This window comes from Ranitomeya variabilis, chromosome 3 (assembly GCF_051348905.1).
Source record: "Ranitomeya variabilis isolate aRanVar5 chromosome 3, aRanVar5.hap1, whole genome shotgun sequence".
Classification (NCBI taxonomy): domain Eukaryota; kingdom Metazoa; phylum Chordata; class Amphibia; order Anura; family Dendrobatidae; genus Ranitomeya; species Ranitomeya variabilis.
The window spans coordinates 135,291,936-135,318,452 of record NC_135234.1 but is presented as its reverse complement, the minus strand read 5'-3'; the positions used below and the strand labels follow the sequence as shown (position 1 = coordinate 135,318,452).

General features: G+C 53.8%; 1 protein-coding gene across 1 annotated transcript in view; it reads left to right on the top strand.

Annotated features, from left to right (window-relative positions):
* Positions 1-26,517, top strand: part of LOC143815462 (interleukin-5 receptor subunit alpha-like) — a 91,235-nt gene that overhangs the window by 39,029 nt on the left and 25,689 nt on the right. The window contains exon 4 of the mRNA XM_077294675.1: positions 22,708-22,849. Within this exon, the coding sequence (XP_077150790.1) occupies positions 22,708-22,849 (142 nt within the window). The remainder of the gene's footprint in view (positions 1-22,707; positions 22,850-26,517) is intronic.

Genomic DNA, 26,517 nt, shown 5'->3' with positions numbered 1-26,517 from the left:
CTCCGATTTGGTGGGCGGGGATCCTCGGCCTCCGATTTGGTGGGCGGGGCCCCTCGGCCTCCGATTTGGTTGGTGGGGCCCCTCGGCCTCCGATTTGGTGGGCGGGGACCCTCGGCCTCCGATTTGGTTGGCGGGGACCCTCGGCCTCCAATTTGGTGGGCGGGGACCCTCGGCTTCCAATTTGGTGGGCGGGGACCCTCGGCCTCTGATTTGGTGGGCGGGGACCCTCGGCTCCAATTTGGTGGGCGGGGCCCCCGGCCTCCGATGTGGTGGGCGGGGCCCCTCGGCCTCCGCTTTGGTGGGCGGGGCCAGGCCCCTCGGCCTCCGCTTTGGTGAGCGGGGCCGCTCGGCCTTCGATTTGGTGGGCGGGGCTCCTCGGCCTCCGATTTGGTTGGCGAAGCCCCTCGGCCTCCAATTTGGTTGGCGGGGCCCCTCGGCCTGCGATTTGGTGGGCGGGGACTCTCGGCCTCCTATTTGGTGGGCGGGGACCCTCGGCCTCCGATTTGGTGGGCGGGGACCCTCGGCCTCCGATTTGGTGGGCGGGGACCCTCGGCCTCCGATTTGGTGGTCGGGGACCCTCGGCTTCCGCTTTGGTGGGCGGGGCCCCTCGGCCTCTGATTTGGTGGGCGGGGTCCCTCTGCCTCCGATTTGGTGTGCGGGGACCCTCGGCCTCCGCTTTCGTGGGCGGTGCCCCTCGACCTTCGATTTGGTGGGTGGGGCTCCTCGGCCTCCGATTTGGTTGGTGGGGACCCTCGGCCTCCACTTTGGTGGGTGGGGCCCGTCAGCCTCCGATTTGGTGGGCGGGGCACCTCGGCCTCCGATTTGGATGGTGTGGACCCTCGGCCTCCGATTTGGTGGGCGGGGACCCTCGGCCTCCGATTTGGATGGTGTGGACCCTCGGCCTCCGATTTGGTGGGCGGGGACCCTCGGCCTCCGATTTGGTGGGCGGGGACCCTCGGCCTCCGATTTGGTGGGCGGGGCCCCTCGGCCTCCGATGTGGTGGGCGGGGCCCCTCGGCCTCCTATTTGGTGGGCGGGGACCCCGGCCTCCGATTTGGTGGGTGGGGCCCGTCGGCCTCCGATTTGGTGGGCGGGGCACCTCGGCCTCCGATTTGGATGGTGTGGACCCTCGGCCTCCGATTTGGTGGGCGGGGACCCTCGGCCTCCGATTTAGTGGGCGGGGCCCCTCGGCCTCCAATGTGGTGGGCGGGGCCCCTTGGCCTCCGATTTGGAGGGCGGGGACCCCCGGCCTCCGATTTGGTGGGCGGGGCCCCTCGGCCTCCGATTTGGTGGGCGGGGCCCCTCGGCCTCCGATTTGGTGGGCGGGGACTCTCGGCCTCCGATTTTGTGGGCGGAGACCCTCGGCTTCCGATTTGGTGGGCGGGGACCCTCGGCCTCCGATTTGGTGGGCGGGGACCCTCGGCCTCCGATTTGGTGGTCGGGGACCCTCGGCCTCCGCTTTCGTGGGCGGGGACCCTCGGCCTCCGCTTTGGTGGGTGGAGCCCGTCGGCCTACGATTTGGTGGGCGGGGCACCTCGGCCTCCGATTTGGTGGGCGGGGACCATCGGCCTCCGATTTGGTGGGCGGGGACCCTCGGCCTCCGATTTGGTGGGCGGAGACCCTCGGCCTCCGATTTGGTGGGCGGGGACCCTCGGCCTCCGATGTGGTGGGCGGGGCCCCTCGGCCTCCGATTTGGTGGGCGGGGCCCCTCGGCCTCCGATTTGGTGGGCGGGGACTCTCGGCCTCCAGTTTGGTAGGCGGGGCCCCTCGGCCTCCGATTTGGTGGGCGGGGACCCTCGGCCTCCAATTTGTTGGGCGGGGACCCTCGGCCTCCGATTTGGTGGGCGGGGACCCTCGGCCTCCGATTTGGTGGGCGGGGACCCTCGGCCTCCGATTTGGTGGGCGGGGACCCTCGGCCTCCGATTTGGTGGGCGGGGCCCCTCGGCCTCCGCTTTGGTGGGCGGGGCCGGGCCCCTCAGCCTCCGCTTTGGTGGGCGGGGCCGCTCGGCCTTCGATTTGGTGGGCGGGGCTCCTCGGCCTCCGATTTGGTTGGCGGGGCCCCTCGGCCTCCGATTTGGTTGGCGGGGCCCCTCGGCCTCCAATTTGGTGTGTGCTCTGCCTGGGGCCACTGTGCTCTGCCTGGGGCCCCATATGCTGCCTGGGGCCCCTGTGCTCTGCCTGGGGCCCCATATGCTGCCTGGGGCTCCTGTGCTCTGCCTGGGGCCCCTTTGCTCTGCCTGGGGCCCCATGTTCTGCCTGGGGCCCCTGTGCTCTGCCTGGGGCCACTGTGCTCTGCCTGGGGCCCCATGTTCTGCCTGGGGCCACTGTGCTCTGCCTGGGGCCCCATAAGCTGCCTGGGGCCCCTGTGCTCTGCCTGGGACCACTGTGCTCTGCCTGGGGCCCCATATGCTGCCTGGGGCCCCTGTGCTCTGCCTGGGGCCACTGTGCTCTGCCTGGGGCCCCATATGCTGCCTGGGGCCACTGTGCTCTGCCTGGGGCCCCATATGCTGCCTGGGGCCCCTGTGCTCTGCCTGGGGCCCCATATGCTGCCTGGGGCCCCTGTGCTCTGCCTGGGGCCCCTGTGCTCTGCCTGGGGCCCCATGTTCTGCCTGGGGCCCCTGTGCTCTGCCTGGGGCCACTGTGCTCTGCCTGGGGCCCCATATGCTGCCTGGGGCCCCTGTGCTCTGCCTGGGGCCCCATATGCTGCCTGGGGCCCCTGTGCTCTGCCTGGGGCCCCATATGCTGCCTGGGGCCCCTGTGCTCTGCCTGGGGCCCCTGTGCTCTGCCTGGGGCCCCATGTTCTGCCTGGGGCCCCTGTGCTCTGCCTGGGGCCACTGTGCTCTGCCTGGGGCCCCATATGCTGCCTGGGGCCCCTGTGCTCTGCCTGGGGCCCCATATGCTGCCTGGGGCCCCTGTGCTCTGCCTGGGGCCCCTGTGCTCTGCCTGGGGCCCCATATGCTGCCTGGGGCCCCTGTGCTCTGCCTGGGGCCCCATATTCTGCCTGGGGCCCCTGTGCTCTGCCTGGGGCCACTGTGCTCTGCCTGGGGCCCCATATGCTGCCTGGGGCCCCTGTGCTCTGCCTGGGGCCCCATATGCTGCCTGGGGCCCCTGTGCTCTGCCTGGGGCCACTGTGCTCTGCCTGGGGCCCCATAGGCTGCCTGGAGCCCCTGTGCTCTGCCTGGGACCACTGTGCTCTGCCTGGGGCCCCATATGCTGCCTGGGGCCCCTGTGCTCTGCCTGGGTGTAGGACACTGGTGACGTCACTTATCTCCGGACATTAGCTCCGGACATTAGCTCCGGACATTAGCTCCGGACAAAGCCACGGAAGTTGGCACAAATTGCAGGAAGTAGTATTCTAGGCAATTATATATTAGACTAGATGGCAGCCCGATTCTAAAGAATCGGGAGTCTAGAATCCATATATACTTTATTTATTCAAATGTAAGAATAATACAATTAATAAATAATAGTAAGAAAGAACAAAAAATGGCTGCACTCACCAGCTCTTGACAATTCTTGACAGTACGGCACATTTCTGATTGGTCGCTCGCGGCAGGCGGCAACCAATCAGAAAAGTGCCGCGCACCACGAAGGCATATATCTTTGTCCACCCTGAGCGGGTGTAGGACGCTGGTGACGTCACTTATCTCCGGACATTATCTCCGGACAAAGCCACGGAAGTTGGCACAAATTGCCGGAAGTTGTATTCTAGGCAATTATATATTAGATTTTAATGTTATCAGTGTTTACCTTTGAACGTTTATATTGTATTGTCCTGTCACCAGCCATGTGTACGATTATCGGCCGAAAGCCTCTCTGGAACCAATAATCACCCCATGTAAAGGTATCTTTATAAGTTAAAGATTCAGAATACTATGACTTTTATCATATCCTGAACAGTCAAGTTTTTTATGAACCGTTAAGGTTTTCTGGTTGAAGTAAAAAAAACTCTGAGTGTTTACAGTTTGAAACCATAAAATGTTGAAAAATTATGTCATTCTTGAGTATATCACTCAATGGTGCTCATAAACGTGTCAAATTTGATCTATAATATACTTTAATATACGTTACTTTAATCTTTAATATACTTAAGAACAGGGCCCCAGACATCACACAGGGGGTCTGAAACACCGCACAGTGGTCCAAAATATCGCTGTGCTCTGCCTGGGGCCCCATATGCTGCCTGGGGCCCCTGTGCTCTGCCTGGGGCCCCATATGCTGCCTGGGGCCCCTGTGCTCTGCCTGGGGCCCCTGTGCTCTGCCTGGGGCCCCATGTTCTGCCTGGGGCCCCTGTGCTCTGCCTGGGGCCCCTGTGCTCTGCCTGGGGCCCCATATGCTGCCTGGGGCCCCTGTGCTCTGCCTGGGGCCCCATAGGCTGCCTGGGGCCCCTGTGCTCTACCTGGGACCACTGTGCTCTGCCTGGGGCCCCATATGCTGCCTGGGGCCCCTGTGCTCTGCCTGGGGCCCCTGTGCTCTGCCTGGGGCCCCATGTTCTGCCTGGGGCCACTGTGCTCTGCCTGGGGCCCCATAGGCTGCCTGGGGCCCCTGTGCTCTGCCTGGGACCACTGTGCTCTGCCTGGGGCCCCATATGCTGCCTGGGGCCCCTGTGCTCTGCCTGGGGCCACTGTGCTCTGCCTGGGGACCCATATGCTGCCTGGGGCCCCTGTGCTCTGCCTGGGGCCCCATATGCTGCCTGGGGCCCCTGTGCTCTGCCTGGGCCACTGTGCTCTGCCTGGGGCCCCTGTGCTCTGCCTGGGGCCCCATGTTCTGCCTGGGGCCCCTGTGCTCTGCCTGGGCCAGTGTGCTCTGCCTGGGGCCCCATGTTCTGCCTGGGGCCACTGTGCTCTGCCTGGGGCCCCATAAGCTGCCTGGGGCCCCTGTGCTCTGCCTGGGGCCACTGTGCTCTGCCTGGGGCCCCATATGCTGCCTGGGGCCACTGTGCTCTGCCTGGGGCCCCATATGCTGCCTGGGGCCCCTGTGCTCTGCCTGGGGCCCCATATGCTGCCTTGGGCCCCTGTGCTCTGCCTGGGGCCCCTGTGCTCTGCCTGGGGCCCCATGTTCTGCCTGGGGCCCCTGTGCTCTGCCTGGGGCCACTGTGCTCTGCCTGGGGCCCCATATGCTGCCTGGGGCCCCTGTGCTCTGCCTGGGGCCCCATATGCTCTCTGGGGCCCCTGTGCTCTGCCTGGGGCCCCTGTGCTCTGCCTGGGGCCCCATATGCTGCCTGGGGCCCCTGTGCTCTGCCTGGGGCCCCATGTTCTGCCTGGGGCCCCTGTGCTCTGCCTGGGGCCACTGTGCTCTGCCTGGGGCCCCATATGCTGCCTGGGGCCCCTGTGCTCTGCCTGGGGCCCCATATGCTGCCTGGGGCCCCTGTGCTCTGCCTGGGGCCACTGTGCTCTGCCTGGGGCCCCATAGGCTGCCTGGGGCCCCTGTGCTCTGCCTGGGACCACTGTGCTCTGCCTGGGGCCCCATATGCTGCCTGGGGCCCCTGTGCTCTGCCTGGGGCTTCATATGCTGCCTGGGGCCCCTGTGCTCTGCCTGGGGCCCCATATGCTGCCTGGGGCCCCTGTGCTCTGCCTGGGGCCCCATATGCTGCCTGGGGCCCCTGTTCTCTGCCTGGGGCCCCTGTTCTCTGCCTGGGGCCCCATAGGCTGCCTGGGGCCCCTGTGCTCTGCCTGGGACCACTGTGCTCTGCCTGGGGCCCCATGTTCTGCCTGGGGCCCCTGTGCTCTGCCTGGGGCCACTGTGCTCTGCCTGGGGCCCCATATGCTGCCTGGGGCCCCTGTGCTCTGCCTGGGGCCCCATATGCTGCCTGGGGCCCCTGTGCTCTGCCTGGGGCCACTGTGCTCTGCCTGGGGCCCCATAGGCTGCCTGGGGCCCCTGTGCTCTGCCTGGGACCACTGTGCTCTGCCTGGGGCCCCATATGCTGCCTGGGGCCCCTGTGCTCTGCCTGGGGCCCCATATGCTGCCTGGGGCCCCTGTGCTCTGCCTGGGGCCCCATATGCTGCCTGGGGCCCCTGTTCTCTGCCTAGGGCCCCTGTTCTCTGCCTGGGGCCCCATGTTCTGCCTGGGGCCCCTGTGCTCTGCCTGGGGCCACTGTTCTCTGCCTGGCGCCCCATATGCTGCCTGGGGCCCCTGTGCTCTGCCTGGGGCCCCATATGCTGCCTGGGGCCCCTGTGCTCTGCCTGGGGCCCCATATGCTGCCTGGGGCCCCTGTGCTCTGCCTGGGGCCACTGTGCTCTGCCTGGGGCCCCATAGGCTGCCTGGGGCCCCTGTGCTCTGCCTGGGACCACTGTGCTCTGCCTGGGGCCCCATATGCTGCCTGGGGCCCCTGTGCTCTGCCTGGGGCCACTGTGCTCTGCCTGGGGCCCCATATGCTGCCTGGGGCCCCTGTGCTCTGCCTGGGTGTAAGACACTGGTGACGTCACTTATCTCCGGACATTAGCTCCGGACATTAGCTCCGGACATTATCTCCGGACATTAGCTCCGGACAAAGCCACGGAAGTTGGCACAAATTGCAGGAAGTAGTATTCTAGGCAATTATATATTAGATGGGCATTTCCTGAAGGAAATACATGGTGCTTGAACAGCACTACCAGCTTTACAGCAGCACTTTTCACACACGGGACTGGGGGGCGCGCTTACTTTTGCACCCGGGGCCGGGGGCGCGCTTACTTTTGCACCCGGGGGCGCACTTACTTTTGCACCCAGAGGCACACTTACTTTTGCACCCGAGGGTGCACTTACTTTTGCACCCGGGGGCGCACTTACTTTTGCACCAGGGGGCGCACTTACTTTTGGGGCCGCACTTACTTTTGGTGGGCGGGGCTCCTCGGCCTCCGATTTGGTTGGTGGGGCCCCTCGTCCTCCGATTTGGTGGGTGGGGACCCTCGGCCTCCGATTTGGTGGGCGGGGACCGGCCTCCGATTTGGTGGGCGGGGACCCTCGGCCTCCGATTTGGTGGGTGAGGACCCTCGACCTCCGATTTGGTGGGCGGGGACCCTCGGCCTCCGCTTTGGTGGGCGGGGCCCCTCGGCCTTTGATTTGGTGGGTGGGGTCCCTCTGCCTCCGATTTGGTGGGCGGGGACCCTCGGCCTCCGCTTTGGTTGGCGGGGCCCCACGGCATCCGATTTGGTGGGCGGGGTCCCTATGCCTCCGCTGTGGTGGGCGAGGCCGCTCGGCCTTCGATTTGGTGGGCGGGGCTCCTCGGCCTCCGATTTGGTTGGTGGGGCCCCTCGGCCTCCGATTTGGTGGGCGGGGCCCCTCGGCCTCCGATTTGGTGGGCGGGACCCTCGGCCTCCGATTTGGTGGGCGGGGCCCCTCGGCCTCCGATTTGGTTGGCGGGGCCCCTCGGCCTCCGATTTGGTGGGCGGGACCCTCGGCCTCCGATTTGGTGGGCGGGGCCCCTCGGCCTCCGATTTGGTTGGTGGGGCCCCTCGGCCTCCGATTTGGTGGGCGGGGACCCTCGGCCTCCGATTTGGTGGGCGGGGACCCTCGGCCTCCAATTTGGTGGGCGGGGACCCTCGGCCTCCGATTTGGTGGGTGGGGACCCTCGGCCTCCTATTTGGTGGGTGGGGACCCTCGGCCTCCGATTTGGTGGGCGGGGCCCCTCGGCCTCCTATGTGGTGGGCGGGGCCCATCGACCTCCGCTTTGGTGGGCGGGGCCATGCCCCTCGGCCTCCGCTTTGGTGGGCGGGGCCGCTCGGCCTTCGATTTGGTGGGCGGGGCTCCTCGGCCTCCGATTTGGTTGGCGGGGCCCCTCGGCCTCCGATTTGGTTGGCGGGGCCCCTCGGCCTCCGATTTGGTGGGCGGGGAGCCCCGGCCTCCGATTTGGTCGGTGGGGCCCCTCGGCCTCCGATTTGGTGGGCGGGGACCCTCGGCCTCCGATTTGGTGGGCGGGGACCCTCGGCCTCCGATTTGGTAGGTGGGGCCCCTCGGCCTCCGATTTGGTGGGCGGGGACCCTCGGCCTCCAATTTGGTGGGCGGGGACCCTCGGCCTCCGATTTGGTGGGCGGGGACCCTCGGCCTCCGATTTGGTCTGCGGGGCCCCTTGGCCTCTGATTTGGTGGGCGGGGCCCCTCGGCCTCCGATGTGGTGGTCGGGGCCCCTCGGCCTCCGCTTTGGTGGGCGGGGCCAGGCCCCTTGGCCTCCGCTTAGGTGGGCGGGGCCGCTCGGCCTTCGATTTGTTGGGCGGGGCTCCTCGGCCTCCGATTTGGTTGGCGGGGCCCCTCGGCCTCCGATTTGGTTGGCGGGAACCCTTATCCTCCGATTTGGGGGGCGGGGACTCTCGGCCTCCGATTTGGTGGGCGGGGACCCTCGGCCTCCGATTTGGTGGGCGGGGCCCCTCGGCCTCCGATTTGGTGGGCAGGGACCCTCGGCCTCCGATTTGGTGGGCGGGGACCCTCGGCCTCCGATTTGGTTGGTGGGGCCCCTCGGCCTCCGATTTGGTGGGCGGGGACCCTCGGCCTCCGATTTGGTGGGCGGGGACCCTCGGCCTCCGATTTGGTGGGCGGGGACCCTCGGCCTCCTATTTGGTGGGCGGGGACCCTCGGCCTCCGATTTGGTGGGCGGGGCCCCTCGGCCTCCGATGTGGTGGGCGGGGTCCAACGGCCTCCGCTTTGGTGGGCGGGGCCAGGCCCCTCGGCCTCCGCTTTGGTGGGCGGGGCCGCTCGGCCTTCGATTTGGTGGGCGGGGCTCCTCGGCCTCCGATTTGGTTGGCGAAGCCCCTCGGCCTCCGATTTGGTTGGCGGGGCCCCTCGGCCTCCGATTTGGTGGACGGGGACTCTCGGCCTCCGATTTGATGGGCGGGGACCCTCGGCCTCCGATTTGGTGGGCGGGGACCCTCGGCCTCCGATTTAGTGGTCGGGGACCCTCGGCCTCCGCTTTGGTGGGTGGGGCCCCTCGGCCTCCGATTTGGTGGGCGAGGTCCCTCTGCCTCCGATTTGGTGTGCGGGGACCCTCGGCCTCCGCTTTCGTGGGCGGGGCCCCTCGACCTTCGATTTGGTGGGCGGGGCTCCTCGGCCTCCGATTTGGTGGGCGGGGACCCTCGGCCTCCGATTTGGTGGGCGGGGACCCTCGGCCTCCGCTTTGGTGGGCGGGGCCCCTCGGCCTCCGATTTGGTGGGCGGGGTCCCTCTTCCTCCGATTTGGAGGGCGGGGACCCCCGGCCTCCGATTTGGTGGGTGGGGACCCTCGGCCTCCGATTTGGTGGGCGGGGACCCTCGGCCTCCGATTTGGTGGGCGGGGACCCTCGGCCTCTGATTTGGTAGGCGGGGCCCCTCGGCCTCCGATTTGGTGGGCGGGGACCCTCGGCCTCCAATTTGGTGGGCGGGGACCCTCGGCCTCCGATTTGGTGGGCGGGGACCCTCGGCCTCCGATTTGGTGGGCGGGGACCCTCGGCCTCCGATTTGGTAGGCGGGGACCCTCGGCCTCCGATTTGGTGGGCGGGGCCCCTCGGCCTCCGATGTGGTGGTCGGGGCCCCTCGGCTTCCGCTTTGGTGGGCGGGGCCGGGCCCCTCGGCCTCCGCTTTGGTGGGCGAGGCCGCTCGACCTTCGATTTGGTGGGCGGGGCTCCTCGGCCTCCGATTTGGTTGGCGGGGCTTCTCGGCCTCCGATTTGGTTGGCGGGGCCCCTCGGCCTCCGATTTGGTGTGTGCTCTGCCTGGGGCCACTGTGCTCTGCCTGGGGCCCCATATGCTGCCTGGGGCCCCTGTGCTCTGCCTGGGGCCCCATATGCTGCCTGGGGCCCCTGTGCTCTGCCTGGGGCCCCTGTGCTCTGCCTGGGGCCCCATGTTCTGCCTGGGGCCCCTGTGCTCTGCCTGGGGCCACTGTGCTCTGCCTAGGGCCCCATGTACTGCCTGGGGCCACTGTGCTCTGCCTGGGGCCCCATAAGCTGCCTGGGGCCCCTGTGCTCTGCCTGGGACCAATGTGCTCTGCCTGGGGCCCCATATGCTGCCTGGGGCCCCTGTGCTCTGCCTGGGGCCACTGTGCTCTGCCTGGGGCCCCATATGCTGCCTGGGGCCCCTGTGCTCTGCCTGGGGCCCCATATGCTGCCTGGGGCCCCTGTGCTCTGCCTGGGGCCCCATATGCTGCCTGGGGACCCTGTGCTCTGCCTGGGGCCCCTGTGCTCTGCCTGGGGCCCCATGTTCTGCCTGGGGCCCCTGTGCTCTGCCTGGGGCCACTGTGCTCTGCCTGGGGCCCCATATGCTGCCTGGGGCCCCTGTGCTCTGCCTGGGGCCCCATATGCTGCCTGGGGCCCCTGTGCTCTGCCTGGGGCCCCTGTGCTCTGCCTGGGGCCCCATATGCTGCCTTGGGCCCCTGTGCTCTGCCTGGGGCCCCTGTGCTCTGCCTGGGGCCCCATATGCTGCCTTGGGTCCCTGTGCTCTGCCTGGGGCCCCTGTGCTCTGCCTGTGGCCCCATGTTCTGCCTGGGGCCCCTGTGCTCTGCCTGGGGCCACTGTGCTCTGCCTGGGGCCCCATATGCTGCCTGGGGCCCCTGTGCTCTGCCTGTGGCCCCATATGCTGCCTGGGGCCCCTGTGCTCTGCCTGGGGCCACTGTGCTCTGCCTGGGGCCCCATAGGCTGCCTGGGGCCCCTGTGCTCTGCCTGGGACCACTGTGCTCTGCCTGGGGCCCCATATCCTGCCTGGGGCCCCTGTGCTCTGCCTGGGGCCACTGTGCTCTGCCTGGAGCCCCATATGCTGCCTGGGGCCCCTGTGCTCTGCCTGGGTGTAGGACACTGGTGACGTCACTTATCTCCGGACATTAGCTCCGGACATTAGCTCCGGACATTAGCTCCGGACATTATCTCCGGACATTATCTCCGGACGTTAGCTCCGGACAAAGCCACGGAAGTTGGCACAAATTGCAGGAAGTAGTATTCTAGGCAATTATATATTAGATTGCACATTTCAGAAAAAGACTGCATGAACTACATTACTCGTGATTTGAAAATGGAATATTCTAATCTTATGTTGTTAAAGGATTCTGCAGTTCATTGAAGAAATTGACAACTAACTAGTGATGGTATGTCTTTTGCTCATTATACAGTGGAAGTGGATAAAAAAAGGAATATGCCAGCTCACCAGTAGTTGTAGTCCAGTATGCAAGGAAAGCATGATCCCGCCATTCATGAAGAAATAGGAAAAAAAATTATTGGGGTATTCCAGTTCCTGATATAAAATAACTTTTATTCCATATTAATGATAAAAATGACATTCAAAATATCGGGACAGAGAGGGCCTCATTTCAAACGTATTCCATTATTAAATGCCAAAGCTTACTGTATTTTAAAGATTACCCATGTCATGGCTCAGGATTTTCCTCCACTTCTTTCTATCAGCAGGTGTTTTCCATTTGACCTTTGGCCTATCCTATAACTATGCAGGGGCTTCTATTTAAACCTCACTGCTTCCTCTGTTCCATTTGGAGATGGCTTACAATTACTCATTACTCAGTTTGGTGGTGATGGAGTAGTGCTTATTTGTGTCAATTACTTGGTGTTAACTCTAGGCGTTATCAGCGTGGTTTTGGTTGTGTGCATATATCCTTATCCTCTCCCATTTGGTTGGTCGCTCCTGCTCTTCCTTTGTTTTCACATTTGTTGTTTCATGTGAATTTTTGCATGATTTCCTTTCATCCTCTGTTTTGTTTTCGCTATGCATTTCACATCAGTCCCTTACCTCTCTGAGTGGAGGAGGGAATAATTTCAGTGTGCATTCAATATCATAGTAAGGCTGAGACCCAGGCAAAAACAAAACAAAAAGAATTTGTATATAAAATAACAACCATATAATTATACAAAAAAAATGAAAAACCCTAATAAAATGCATAATAAATGCTTAAGGTTTTTCATTTGTTTCTCTTTATTGCTTCCCAGATATAATTATGTGGTTGTGATTTTTTTTATCAAAGAATGCAAAAGCCATACAACCAAAATAAGGTGTACCTAAATTTAAATGGTCCCAATACCTAATTTCCTAGCTTCCATGTGTCAAACTGGGCTTCATCTGAATAAGAAAGTGAAAGGGAACCAGGAGTAGCTTGCAATTAAAACCTTGTGTGGGAAAGATGGATTGATAAGAGTGTTGAGCCTTGAAGAGGGCCACACCCCCAATATGTTATAGGGTTGGCGGATTGCACTAAATATAAATAAAGATGAAGTGCGATCGCAACCCAAGGTCCACAGTGTGGAGATGCAAAACAGCAGCTAGTGATCAATGGTGGAAGCGTGCAGCAAGCGATCTAGAAAGCACACGGTGTTAAATGTCACCTGGTGTGAACAGAAAGTAATTACTCAGCTCTGTTAGCTTCACAGAGGGGTAGAAAAGGTATGGTGCAGCTAGATGCCACGCTAGTGGAAATGGCGCTATGTGAAATCTGGATCGCCCCCGTAGGACAGTAGGGTACTTGGAGCTGGGTCCTTCGGTTCTCAGTGGGGATGTCACGGTGGCTGACCCGGTCCGTGGCCCTAGGGACGTCCGTTATAAATGGGGGAAAGGTCTTTAAAGGGATAATGTTCGTGACGCCACCTGTGGTATTCGGTCAGGGTGACCGACGCTGCTTAGGGGTCCGCTGGGGTGATGTGATGGCAGCTAGATGGTATACCTTCCCACAGGTGAAGTGTATCCCCAGGGCTTCCCAGAGTGTAGATGGTGGATGGTGTGAGGCGCAGTGAAGAACGAGAACACAAGGTTGCAGTCTCTTTACCTTTACTGTTTTACTGAAGGCTCCAGCATCCACAGTCCAGGGTACGGACCACAGGGTAGGCAGAGTCCAGCCAGTCAAATCCAGAGTCCCCTTATCCAAGTGGAAATCAGTAGCCTTCCTCCAGTGCCTGGGTGTTGTAGTACCTCCCTGCTGAGCTTCTCGGTAAGGTCCTCACAACTATTGTAGATGTTATGTCTCTTTCTCTCTGTCCCCCTGATGGATAGGATAGGACAAACCCATATGACTGATGGCCTGAGGCTTTTTACAGGGACTCTATCATGCCTGTTGTGAATTCTGTTGTGGGTTCTGCTCTTAGGCTCCCTCCGGTGGTTATAAGTGGTAGTGCTGCTGTTGGTCCTTCACAACAGTCATCAGCTGCTTCCACTTTGGACGGGGCTATTTATTCTGGCTCCTTCCTTTATTGAGTGCCAGTTGTCCATTGTTTTCTAGGGATCCACATCTCTGCTTGGTTTCTCCTTCTGGATTGTCCAAATCTTCAAAGATAAGTCCTGGCTCTGTTTTTGCAGTCCACATGCGGTGGACTTAATAGTTCTGTGAATTGCTATGTTTTTTCTTGTCCAGCTTTGTCTGTGTTAAGATTTACTCAGCCAAGTTGGAAGCTCTGTAGTCACAGAGTTACCCTCCATGCCTTTAGTTAGGTGTGGAGATTTTTGTATTCTCTGTGGTGGATTTTGTAGTATTTTTTATACTGACCGCACAGTACTCTTTCCTGTCTTTTCTTTCTAGGTAGCGTGGCCTCCTTTGCTAAATTCTGTTTTCAGTCTGCGTTTGTATTTCCCTCTCCTCTCACAGTCAATATTTGTTGGGGGCTGCCTTTCCTTTGGGAATTTTCTCTGAGGCAAGATAGTATTCCTGTTTCTTTCTTTAGGTGTAATTAGGCCTCCGGTCGTGACGAGGTGTCTAGGGAGTGACAGGAACATCCCACGGCTACTTCTAGTTGATGTGTTAAGTTCAGGGTCTGCGGTCAGTATAGAGGCCACCTACTCCAGAGCTCGTCCATGCTGCTCCTAGGCCACCAGTTCATAACAGTACAACTGGCCAACAATGAGTTAACCGCATCTCAAAAGAAGGGAAAGAAAGTGCTGAGCCATTTTTTTTTCTGTACTCTGTTGTGTTTTTTTTCCCTCTTCACTTCTGGGTGGCTCAGGAGTTAGGCGTTGACATGGATGTTCAGGGACTTGCTTCTTTGGTGGATCAACTTGCTGCTAGAGTACAGGGTATTTCTGATTATATCGTGCAGACTCCTGTTTTAGAGCCTAGAATTCCTACCCTCGATCTGTTCTTCGGGGACAGGTCCAAATTTTTGAGCTTTAAAAATAACTGTAAACTGTTTTTTGCTCTTAAGCCCCATTCCTCTGGTGATCCCATCCAGCAGGTAAAAATTGTCATTTCTCTGTTGCGTGGTGACCCGCAGGATTGGGCATTTTCCCTGGAATCTGGGAATCCGGCCTTGCTTAATGTAGACACCTTTTTTCAGGCGCTTGGGTTATTGTATGATGAACCTAACTCTGTAGAGCATGCTGAGAAAACACTTTTGGCCCTGTGTCAGGGTCAAGAAGCGGCAGAGTCATATTGCCAGAAATTCAGAAAATGGTCTGTGCTTACTAAGTGGAATGGGGATGCTTTGGCGGCAATTTTCAGAAAGGGTCTTTCTGAATCTGTTAAAGATGTTATGGTGGGGTTCCCCACGCCTGCAGGTCTGAGTGATTCTATGTCTCTGGCCTTTCAAATTTATCGGCGCTTGCGTGAGCGCAGAGTTGTGCACACTATGGCGTTGTCTTCTGAGTGGAGTCCTGAGCCTATGCAGTGTGATAGGATTGTGTCTAGAGCGGAACGCCAAGAATTCAGACGTCAGAATAGGTTGTGCTTTTACTGCGGCGATTCTGCTCATGTTATTTCAGATTGCCCTAAGCGTGCCAAGAGAATCGCTAATTCCGTTACTATCAGTACTGTACAACCTAAATTTCTGTTATCTGTGACCCTGATCTGCTCATTATCGTCATTCTCTGTCATGGCATTTGTGGATTCAGGCGCCACTTTAAATTTAATGGACTTAGAATTTGCCAGACGTTGTGGCTTTTCCTTACAGCCTTTGCGGAGTCCTATCCCTTTGAGGGGGATTGATGCTACACCATTGGCTAAAAATAAACCTCAGTTTTGGACACAGATAACCATGTGCATGGCGCAAGCTGATCAGGAAGATTGTCGCTTCCTGGTGTTACATAATTTGCATGATGCTGTTGTGCTGAGGTTTCCATGGTTACAGGTACATAATCCGGTGTTGGATTGGAAATCTATGTCTGTGACTAGTTGGGGTTGTCAGGGGGTTCCCGATGACGTTCCTCTGATGTCAATTTCCTCCTCCCCCTCTTCTGAAATTCCTGAGTTTCTGTCAGATTTCCAGGATGTTTTTGATGAGCCCAAGTCCAGTTCCCTTCCATCGCATAGGGACTGTGATTGTGCTATTGATTTGATTCCAGGCTGTAAGTTTCCTAAGGGCCGACTTTTCAACCTGTCTGTGCCTGAACATGCCGCCATGCGGAGCTATGTAAGGGAGTCTTTGGAGAAGGGGCATATTCGGCCATCTTCTTCTCCATTAGGAGCAGGTTTTTTTTTTGTTGCCAAGAAGGATGGCTCCTTGAGACCCTGTATTGATTATCGCCTCTTGAATAAGATCACGGTCAAATTCCAATACCCTTTGCCTTTTCTTTCTGATTTGTTTGCCAGAATTAAGGGGGCTAGTTGGTTTACTAAGATTGACCTTCGAGGGGCATATAATCTGGTTCGTATTAAGCAGGGTGACGAATGGAAAACTGCGTTTAATACACCCGAGGGCCATTTTGAGTATCTTGTGATGCCATTCGGACTCTCTAATGCCCCATCTGTGTTTCAGTCCTTCATGCATGATATTTTTCGGAATTATCTTGATAAATTCATGATTGTATATTTGGATGATATTTTGATTTTTTCAGATGATTGGGAGTCTAATGTGAAACAAGTTAGGATGGTATTTCAGGTCCTTCGTGACAATGCCTTGTTTGTGAAGGGGTCTAAGTGCCTCTTTGGTGTACAGAAGGTTTCTTTTTTGGGTTTCATTTTTTCTCCATCATCTATAGAAATGGATCCGGCTAAGGTTCAGGCCATTCATGATTGGATCCAGCCCACATCCGAGAAGAGCCTTCAGAAATTTTTGGGCTTTGCTAATTTTTATCGCCGTTTCATTGCCAACTTCTCCAGTGTGGTTAAACCCCTGACCGATTTGACGAGGAAGGGCGCTGATGTAGCTAATTGGTCCTCTGAGGCCGTCTCTGCCTTTCAGGAGCTTAAGCGCCGATTTACTTCTGCCCCTGTGTTGCGTCAGCTGGATGTTTCTCTTCCTTTTCAGGTTGAGGTTGACGCTTCTGAGATTGGGGCAGGGGCCGTTTTGTCTCAGAGGAATTCTGATGGTTCCTTGATGAAACCGTGTGCCTTCTTTTCTCGAACGTTTTCGCCTGCGGAACGCAATTATGATGTCGGCAATCGTGAGTTGTTGGCTATGAAGTGGGCATTTGAGGAGTGGCGACATTGGCTTGAGGGGGCCAAGCACCGTATTGTGGTCTTGACCGATCATAAGAATCTGATTTACCTCGAGTCTGCCAAACGGCTGAATCCTAGACAGGCCCGATGGTCCCTGTTTTTCTCCCGTTTTGATTTTATTGTCTCGTATCTTCCGGGTTCTAAGAATGTTAAGGCTGATGCCCTCTCTAGGAGTTTCTTGCCTGATTCCCCTGGGATTCTTGAGCCGGTTGGTATTCTTAAGGAGGGGGTGATTCTTTCTGCCATCTCCCCTGATTTGCGACGGGCTCTTCAGGAGTTTCAGGCTGATAAACCTGATCGCTGTCCAGCGGGGAAACTGTTTGTTCCTGACAGATGGACTAGTAAAGTGATTTCTGAGGTTCACTGTTCTGTGTTGGCTGGCCATCCTGGGATTTTTGGTACCAGAGATTTGGTTAGTAGGTCCTTTTGGTGGCCTTCTTTGTCACGGGATGTGCGTTCTTTTGTGCAGTCCTGTGGGACTTGTGCGCGGGCCAAACCTTGCTGCTCCCGTGCCAGTGGGTTGCTTTTGCCTTTGCCGGTCCCTGAGAGGCCTTGGACGCATATTTCCATGGATTTTATTTCGGATCTTCCTGTTTCCCAGAGGATGTCTGTTATCTGGGTGGTCTGTGACCGGTTTTCTAAGATGGTTCATTTGGTACCTTTGCATAAGTTGCCTTCCTCTTCTCAGTTGGTTCCGTTGTTTTTTCAGCATGTGGTTCGTTTGCATGGCATTCTGGAGAATATTGTGTCCGATAGAGGTTCCCAGTTTGTTTCTAGGTTTTGGCGGTCCTTTTGTGCTAAGCTGGGCATTGATCTGTCTTTTTCTTCCTCATTTCATCCTCAGACAAACGGCCAAACCGAGCGAACTAACCAGACTTTGGAAACTTATTTGAGATGCTTTGTGTCTGCCGATCAGGATGATTGGGTGGCTTTCTTGCCATTGGCCGAGTTTGCCCTTAATAATCGGGCTAGTTCTGCTACCTTGGTGTCACCATTCTTTTGTAATTCTGGGTTTCATCCTCGTTTTTCTTCAGGGCAGGTTGAGTCTTCTGATTGTCCTGGGGTGGACTCTGTGGTTGACAGGTTGCAGCAGATTTGGGCTCATGTTGTGGACAATTTGGTGTTGTCTCAGGAGGAGGCTCAGCGTTTTGCCAACCGTCGTCGGCGTGTGGGTTCCCGGCTTCGGGTTGGGGATTTGGTCTGGTTGTCTTCTCATCATGTTCCTATGAAGGTTTCTTCCCCGAAGTTCAAGCCTCGGTTTATTGGTCCTTATAGGATTTCTGAGATTATCTATCCAGTGTCTTTTCGTTTGGCCCTTCCAGCCTCTTTTTCCATCCATAGTGTTTTTCATAGATCTTTGTTGCGGAAATATGTGGTGCCCGTGGTTCCCTCTGTTGATCCTCCTGCCCCAGTGTTGATTGATGGGGAGTTGGAGTATGTTGTGGAGAAGATCTTGGATTCTCGTTTTTCAAGACGGAGGCTTCAGTATCTTGTCAAGTGGAAGGGTTATGGCCAGGAGGATAATTCTTGGGTTGTTGCCTCCGATGTTCATGCTGACGATTTGGTTCGTGCCTTCCATTTGGCTCGTCCGGATCGGCCTGGGGGCTCTGGTGAGGGTTCGGTGACCCCTCCTCAAGGGGGGGTACTGTTGTGAATTCTGTTGTGGGTTCTGCTCTTAGGCTCCCTCCGGTGGTTATAAGTGGTAGTGCTGCTGTTGGTCCTTCACAACAGTCATCAGCTGCTTCCACTTTGGATGGGGCTATTTAGTCTGGCTCCTTCCTTTATTGAGTGCCAGTTGTCCATTGTTTTCTAGGGATCCACATCTCTGCTTGGTTTCTCCTTCTGGATTGTCCAAATCTTCAAAGATAAGTCCTGGCTCTGTTTTTGCAGTCCACATGCGGTGGACTTAATAGTTCTGTGAATTGCTATGTTTTTTCTTGTCCAGCTTTGTCTGTGTTAAGATTTACTCAGCCAAGTTGGAAGCTCTGTAGTCACAGAGTTACCCTCCATGCCTTTAGTTAGGTGTGGAGATTTTTGTATTCTCTGTGGTGGATTTTGTAGTATTTTTTATACTGACCGCACAGTACTCTTTCCTGTCTTTTCTTTCTAGGTAGCGTGGCCTCCTTTGCTAAATTCTGTTTTCAGTCTGCGTTTGTATTTCCCTCTCCTCTCACAGTCAATATTTGTGGGGGCTGCCTTTCCTTTGGGAATTTTCTCTGAGGCAAGATAGTATTCCTCTTTCTTTCTTTAGGTGTAATTAGGCCTCCGGTCGTGACGAGGTGTCTAGGGAGTGACAGGAACATCCCACGGCTACTTCTAGTTGATGTTTTAAGTTCAGGGTCTGCGGTCAGTATAGAGGCCACCTACTCCAGAGCTCGTCCATGCTGCTCCTAGGCCACCAGTTCATAACACATGCCCCAGCCCCCACAAGTTGCCACCGTGTCTCCTGGGTATAATGTCGGGCAGCTAACATGGAATTAACTGTCATTCCAGTCTCTGAAGTAAAGCGTAGAGATCCTTACTCCCTCAGTATTCTGGCTACTGGATTCCTGCGCCTCAGATAGGAGGCAGCCTTTTGCAGGAAATGAAGAAAGGATTCCAGGGGTGGGTCCTGGGTCCCCCATTTGCTGCACACACCAGGTATGGTACATATACTTCTGTTTGCACCTATTTAGGTGTTTGATATCAGGCCTGTTTTACTTTATTAATTATTTTTTCTATTTATATGGGCTGGTATCTCAATATTACTGAGTGCTGCTGTGTGTGTTAGCTATGGGTGGTACCACAGGCCCCCATGTGCACAGTCTATTGTGGTTCAGTGTTTCACCACCCTTACCTTTGTCCTTTGTGCCTATACATTTATACTGTTTTTTTAAAAGGTATATTAATAAAAGTGATATTTTACGGGATATAACTGCGTTCTTGTGGTGATTATTTATTGTTATAGCGCCATTTATTCCATGGCGCTTTACAAGTGAGGAGGGGTATACATAATAAAAACAAGTACAATAATCTTGAACAATACAAGTCATAACTGGTACAGTAGGAGAGAGGACCATGCCCGCGAAGGCTCACAATCTACAAATATCTCTCACTTTTAGTCCAGAAAGGGGATGGCGCAGAGGAGGGCCATGTGGTGTAGGCCTACTCACATTGGGCAACATTTCTTCACCAATAGCAGATGAGGGGCAATTATGAAGTCTAGTAAAATTGTGCAAAACAACACACGCTTTAATTACTTCATTAATATTAGCCTCACTCAGCTGAATGGCAGACTGGAGGACATGCCATTTGGCACACAGAATCCCAAAGGCACACTCCACCAGTCTACGCGCCCTGGAAAGTCTCAAATTAAATACACGCCGCCGGTGGTCCAGGTTGCGCCTGGGATAAGGCCTCATGACATGCCTTGTCAATTGGAAGGCCTCATCTCCCACAAGAACATATGGCACTGCTTCAGCATTGGAGCCTGGGAGTTGTTGTTGTGGTGGGAGGTCTAACTGGTTTTCATGTAGCCGCCGACCCATAATGGACGAATTGAACACCCGTGAGTCTCCTGCTCACCCATAGGCCCCAATGTCTACAATTATAAACCTGTAGTTACTGTCAACTACAGCTAACAGAACAACAGAGAAAACTGCTTATAATTGTAGAATTGGGAGCCAGAGTTTGGCGGCTTACACACCATGATATGTTTCCCATCCAGGGCTCCAATGCAGTGTGGGAAGTCACAAGTGTCATTGAACCCTCGGGCTATTTTGAGCCAATCATCCAGTTTGGGCTCAGGCATGACAAGTTCATGGAGTTTAGCCCATATTTCACTACATGTTGAGCGCACAATGCCAGAAATCATGGACCGCCCAATGAGAAACTCCAGGTGTAGTCCCGCATAAGACAATCCAGTTGACAGGAAGCTGAAAGGACAGAAAAATTAATATTAGGTAGGTAACAATAGTTTACACAAAACATGAAAAAACACAAGTATGTTGTAGATTCAAAAACACAGGAATATCAATGAAATAAATATATATTGACCTAGGGTACATAAGTAGAACATCAAAAATACATATTTTGAATGTGCTTTTGCCATAATTAACACATATATTTTCAAATAGCTGCTAGCAAACAACCCTTAAAAAAAATCATCAACATACAGTATGTGAGGACGTTGAATACATACCGTAAGGTAAGGAGAAGACGCTCCTCTGCGGATATGCTTTTTTGCATCCTGGTGTCCTGATACGTGAGTCCTGGACGTACTGTCTCCAACAAGATATCAAATGTTGGTATTGTCATTTGACAGTATAGGTAAAACGTATCAGGATGTGCACGCAGAGCTGTATAGAGCCTCCAAAAATGGCCTTTAGCGAGGCGTTGGGTCAAAAGAGGATGCACCCACAATCTTCTTTTCCTCCTTTGCAAATCAACAATCACAGGGTATGGCTGCCCAAACCGACACGACAAGACCCAGTTAAATAATACCCGCTGAGTTGGGGTGAAGTGCAGTAGGTCAGACATGGTGCAAACGTTACCACAACACACCAACAGATGCACAACCACAAAATGGCCATATGGGAGGGTGCCACCTGTTGTAGAGGCCTTAAATAGGGTTGCTGATGCTGATTTAAATTAATTTCAGGCTTCAAAACCGTTAAATGTCCATTTTGTCAGGTTGCGTGGAAAAAACGCAGTACGGATGTCATACAGATTACATGCGCAACATTACATGCGCAAAATATGCGGCCACACTTTGCCAACGGTTTACATACGGAACACTATTTCTGGATTATTTCTGTGTATTATGGCAGTAAAAAACGGACCGTATTTTCATACGCCTAGTGTGACGCCGGCCTTATTGTGATTAGTGTAAGCAGGTTGCGGGATGCAGTGACAGACAGAAGGCAGAGTAAGGGATAACATATTTAACAGTTATAATTTAACAGGGGGTTAACTCTTCACAGGGAGATAAAGGGTTAAATGAGGATTAAACACTTAAATGGCAAACAATAGGCAAAGTTAATGAGCAATAAACAAGATAATGGCAGTTCTTTAAATCATTGATCATGTCAGAGGCTTCCCAGTTCACAACTGAAGCTTTGAAGGCAGTGGCACCAACAATGGCTAGCGCGGTGCTGTTCCAGTGGGGTCCTGCAAACAACGGTCCATCTTCTGGCGGCAGCGGGAGGTCTCCGGTTTTACCCACTGAGCCCCTAGTCCGTAAATTGGTGTGGCCAAAGCAAACAGGGTCGCCGCACTGACAGAATCCAAAGTAGACTGGCAAGTGTCAACTAGCAAAATAGGCAGCAAATGTCTGTCCAGTACTCGGCTTTCTCATGTAGCTGTGCTGTGCTGTACTCACAGTCACGGAGTGCACGTGTGTCTCTCTGAGCAGCTGCCACTCAAATGGCTGCTCTGCATGGCTCTGCTCAGTTTGCGCTGCTCTGCGCATCCACCGATACCAGTAAGTCTCACACACAGCAAGCCTCTCTCACAGCTGTCCCAGATCTGTGCTCTGCGGCCGGGAGCTTTTCCCAACCAACTCTCGCTCAGAGTACTCTGACCAACACGGTTGCTGCTGTGCGTCTGTCAGTCTTGGGGAACACACCTCAGGATCCTGCACCCGGTCCCTACTCCTCCACGCAGCACCGCACTCTGCACAGCCAGGCACACAGCGCTCTGCACACACACTGTCTCACCGGAGAGCCTGCTGAAGTTCTGCTGGAGCACGACTCACCGCTGCCTCACTCGCTGCGGAGCACGCCACACAGGAGCCTCTGCCTCCGCTGCTGGTGGGAAACTAAATCTTTCTTCGCACGCTTTCTCCTCACAGCCTGGCTTAGCCACACCACCTCTTCCTAGGTCATGGACCTGTCCTGTTCCCTATTCTTTCCCCCAGGCAACATGGGACGCAGCCTCAGCAGTTCCAGACACAGCATGATGCAGGCACCCGCAGCCTGGTCTTTCTCCTTACATTAACAAGACTTAATATTTTTTTCAAATCATGTCGTTAATGATTCAAGTGTAAACCATCTACTTAGATATCTATATTCTCTTGAGGTTATAGTGATTGAAATTATATAGTACTAGGATTGGTGCAAATAGTTTTGCACTTCCTATGCCATCAGCCATGACAGTAGTCTTTGACCGTTATATGGGGTAGGAGCTCTTTCTCTTACTTTCCAGTATCCACAACTATTCTTTTGCTTAGCCAGCTTGGTGTGATGTTGCATGGGTCATGTAATTGAACGAAGAGTTGTGAATGCCGACAAGTAAGATGCAATACTCCTGCTCCCATTTAACAGTCAAAGACTATTGTTGTGGCCGATGGAATTGGGTTTGTAAGTAAATTCACACAACTTTAGTACTGTTTAATATCAATATTTTTTTACAAAGTTCTTTCTTTATTTTTAGCAAAAACTGACATCAAAGTATCACACAATAAAGCTCCGTATGCATACTAGAGTGGAAGGATCGGTCACAAATGCACTTTGTGATGGTAATAACATTCCTTTTCAAAGCAAACCTGCAAATTTTATTTACAACGCCCCACCAGGTAAGTTTTACATGATATTACATATTCAATAAAGTGAGAAGAAATTAGGCATTCATTTGCACAAGATTTTTAGTTAACAAATTGCACTGTTCTGTCCATGCAAAAAACATTATGGCATCGACCATATACTGTAAAATAATTTATAGAGAACCTGTCAGTAAGTCAAAATGGCCAGATTTTGCTATTATTTTATTCCCGCTGCTCCCCTGAATATACCACTTTATTTTTTTTTATCCAATAAATAGTTTAGAACAAGGGGTGTGGTGTAGAGGATTCTCTAAAGGGAGCATCTTTGGGCTGCTCTGCATTATTACCCTGTGAGAAAAGTCATCTTGGTAAAGACCATGAACATTAGTACAAAATAAAAAGGCCCACATTCCTAGAACCATATGTTGGATTCAGAAAACAAACAAAAAACAGTATACTCATGACAGCAGTGAAAATAACATTGGAACAAGAACTGGTTACTTTTGACTTGGTGACATGGCATTTTTAAAGAGAGCCTGTCACATCAATATACTGTTTATCTGTAAGTTGTTGGTGTTACAAAGTGCTCAGCCACCAATACTGAAAACTATTCTGTTGAGTCTAAATGAACTTAATTCCTTTTAGAAGCCATTGGCGTTCAGTCATAAAGTTGTGCCCAGAGCGGCTTCAGTCACTGTATAAGGGTGTGTAGGGGTCGAGTCATGCCCTGCATCCCTTCCTAGTAAAACGGCTACATTTTACCTGTAAGATGATGTGTTATGTGATAATGCTTTATTGTGTAATGATGTATGTGTGATGTTTATGGACTAGTGACAGAGTTAGGGAATTACAGTGTAAGTGTAGGATTTAGTGAAAGTAATAGTATATAGTTTATTACAGTGAGGGGCACTGTAAATTAGGAGATTAGATAAGGTTAGGATAACAACTGGTTAAAGTAATAGGGGATTTCCAAGCTAGGAGGGCCAAGACTGGTGATCGTTGAGACACTTTCTGGTTTTAGTTAGTCAGAGAGTTGGATGGAGAATAGCAAGGTTGTTTCAGAAACAAGTTTAAGAAGAAGAGTCCAACAGTTCAGGGCCTCAGGGCTGGAAGTCATATGAGTACAAGGAAGCAGGAGCAGCAGCAACTAGGTTCAGTGGCAAATCCCCCAACATCTGAGACCTACGGTCTGGAAAAGGTTTGGAAGAGCCATCCTTTATTTTTCCCTTAGAGGGGAAAACAGGTGGGGACCCCCAGGCAAGAAGTAGTCTGGCTAGTCGGGAAGTTGGTTTACCAGATAGTATGTTACCAGAACAAAGATTGCCAGGAGAGCAAAGGGACAGCACAGAGGAAAGAATCTTTGATCAATGAGAATTATTGTGCAATGTCTGTGACTGAACTGAACTTGCTGTGTAAAGCTGTTTTGTTAAAAATTGACTTAAACTCTGTCAATTAGTGTGTGATGATATCTGGAATCAGGATCATGCAACCTGAGAACTCCAATCTAAAAGTGAGTGACTTGCGTTGCACACAAATCACACAACAAATAGGACATTATGTTTTCTTTGCAGGGTATGCCAGAACAACATCCCCTCGCCATGACTATCACCCTGGCCACCTCACAACTGCTCAGTACACAGTGAGCAGCAGCTGTAAGCACACACTGACATGAATGTGTGAACTTGACCTAGATATAAGTGCTGGAGCTTACATGCTTAAAGTGCTAAATTCACTCCAGGAACGCCTGTATGACAGCTCCTGGGATAATTAAAGTTAATTTTCTTCCAAAAGCTGCACTTTTAGATCAGCAGCCGTGCACCTTTCTAATGCAATAAACCTTCAGATTAACCCTATATCTGCAGGTTTATAGCATTATCCAACATGACAGCTTCCCTTTAACAGCAACTCTAGCATATGCTTTATGTACAGTATGTGCCATGGAAGACACAGTTAAAGATCTTGCTTAATTTTGCCAATTGTTTACATGTACCCTACAATCTAAATATATAACAGGTGTAGTAATAGTACTGAGAAAGTGTAAAATAGTTCTTCTGATTTGCTATTTTGCTTACCCCTTGTGCGGAGCATTTTAGTATCAGGCATGATACCAGGAACAGGAACTCTCTCTCCATCTGATGAGATCAGCTGCCACACTGGAGGATACAAGGACCGACTGGAGTTTTTCCACCTGGTTGGTGGATTACAGAGACTTGAAACATACCACTGCCTTGACATTAACTTCACTAGACCACCTAGAAACTGAAGATACCTCCTCAGGCAGCCTAGTCTCTAAGACGATACATCCACGAGGCGGAGACACCAGCAAATAGCGACAAGTGACTAGCAGACCTGGCAGAGAATATGACAACACTGCTAGCTTACTTGGATATAAGGGGACCAGACACCTCTTGTGACTTGGCTGTCACCATTAAAGCACCACACACTGTAATAATTATAGGGGATAACTCAGGAGACTCTTTTCGTGGAACAAGACAACTACAGGACACAGTTTTATAAGTGGTAAAGTCTATATTATCACACGGTGATTCAAACAGGTGCAGAGAGAAACTCAAGTCCACAACACTTGGTGCAAATATCAAGTGCAGCTCAGCAGTCTATAGGAAACTTCAGAGGAAAATGCAATCACGCAGAAAGTCAATGAAGCACAATTATTCTTGAGGATACTTGACAAGAATAAGTCCTTGCTTATTCCAAAACACAGATAGATATGCTTATAAGGCAGTTCAAATAATATCTTAGCTCAACCAGGGAGGTCTGGGTAATAGTCTCAGGTTCTTGCAGAGCAGCAACAGCTTACATGTCCAGCAAATGCAGATGGAAGTAAACACGAGCAGCAGATGAAGGAGGATTACTGGAACTGGTGTATGCAGCAGGAACTCAGAGCAGAGTAGCAGGATCACCACACAGGTTCACAGGAGCAGGTATATAGCCAGGGAGTCACCAGAGGTCAGGAGCTGGATGCAAGGCAGAATACTCTAGCACAGACTGAAGGCTGGGGTGGAGTTTTATAGCAGGAAGACACAGTGCACATGAGACCAAAGATGCCATCTTGGAAAAGGGCAGTAATGCACAAAAAGGTAATAAAAAATGTTCAGAGTCCTGACACACAGGGTCTCCAGACTAGAAGAATACTTCAGTTCTCAGCTTTGGACAACCAATGGTAATACCAGACAACATATGGAAAGTGATCTTCTCTGCGTAAAATTCTTCAATCTTGTTCAGACATGACTTGACAATTTCTGAGTAGTGCTCGTCCTTCACTTGACAAAACCATCAGTGGATTCTGAAGCTGTCGGATGAGAAGCTGACACAAACTCTTCACGAACAATCCCGCTGACCTAAAGCCATCACTTACCACGGATTCAGTCACAGTCATCTGTGGAGAAGGTATACTTCCATCAAGGGCAGCCTCTCCCAATGGCACAAGGTTTTGGAGTTTTTTAAACTTCACTGGACAAAGATAGGATGCTCAGGATGCTCAGCACAACTGCAGAGATATCGCAATTCCATCTCATGACTGAGTTCAAGCTTCTGCTCAGTCTGCCAAACATGCTCGACCTTCTTGGATTCTACATGGGTAGCTGCCTCAACAGACTGGGTAACAGGTGTTATTTGAAAGGATAGGGCCAGACGTGATGGTCTTCTCACATGTGTCACCTGTCTGCTGCGGAAAGCTGGGA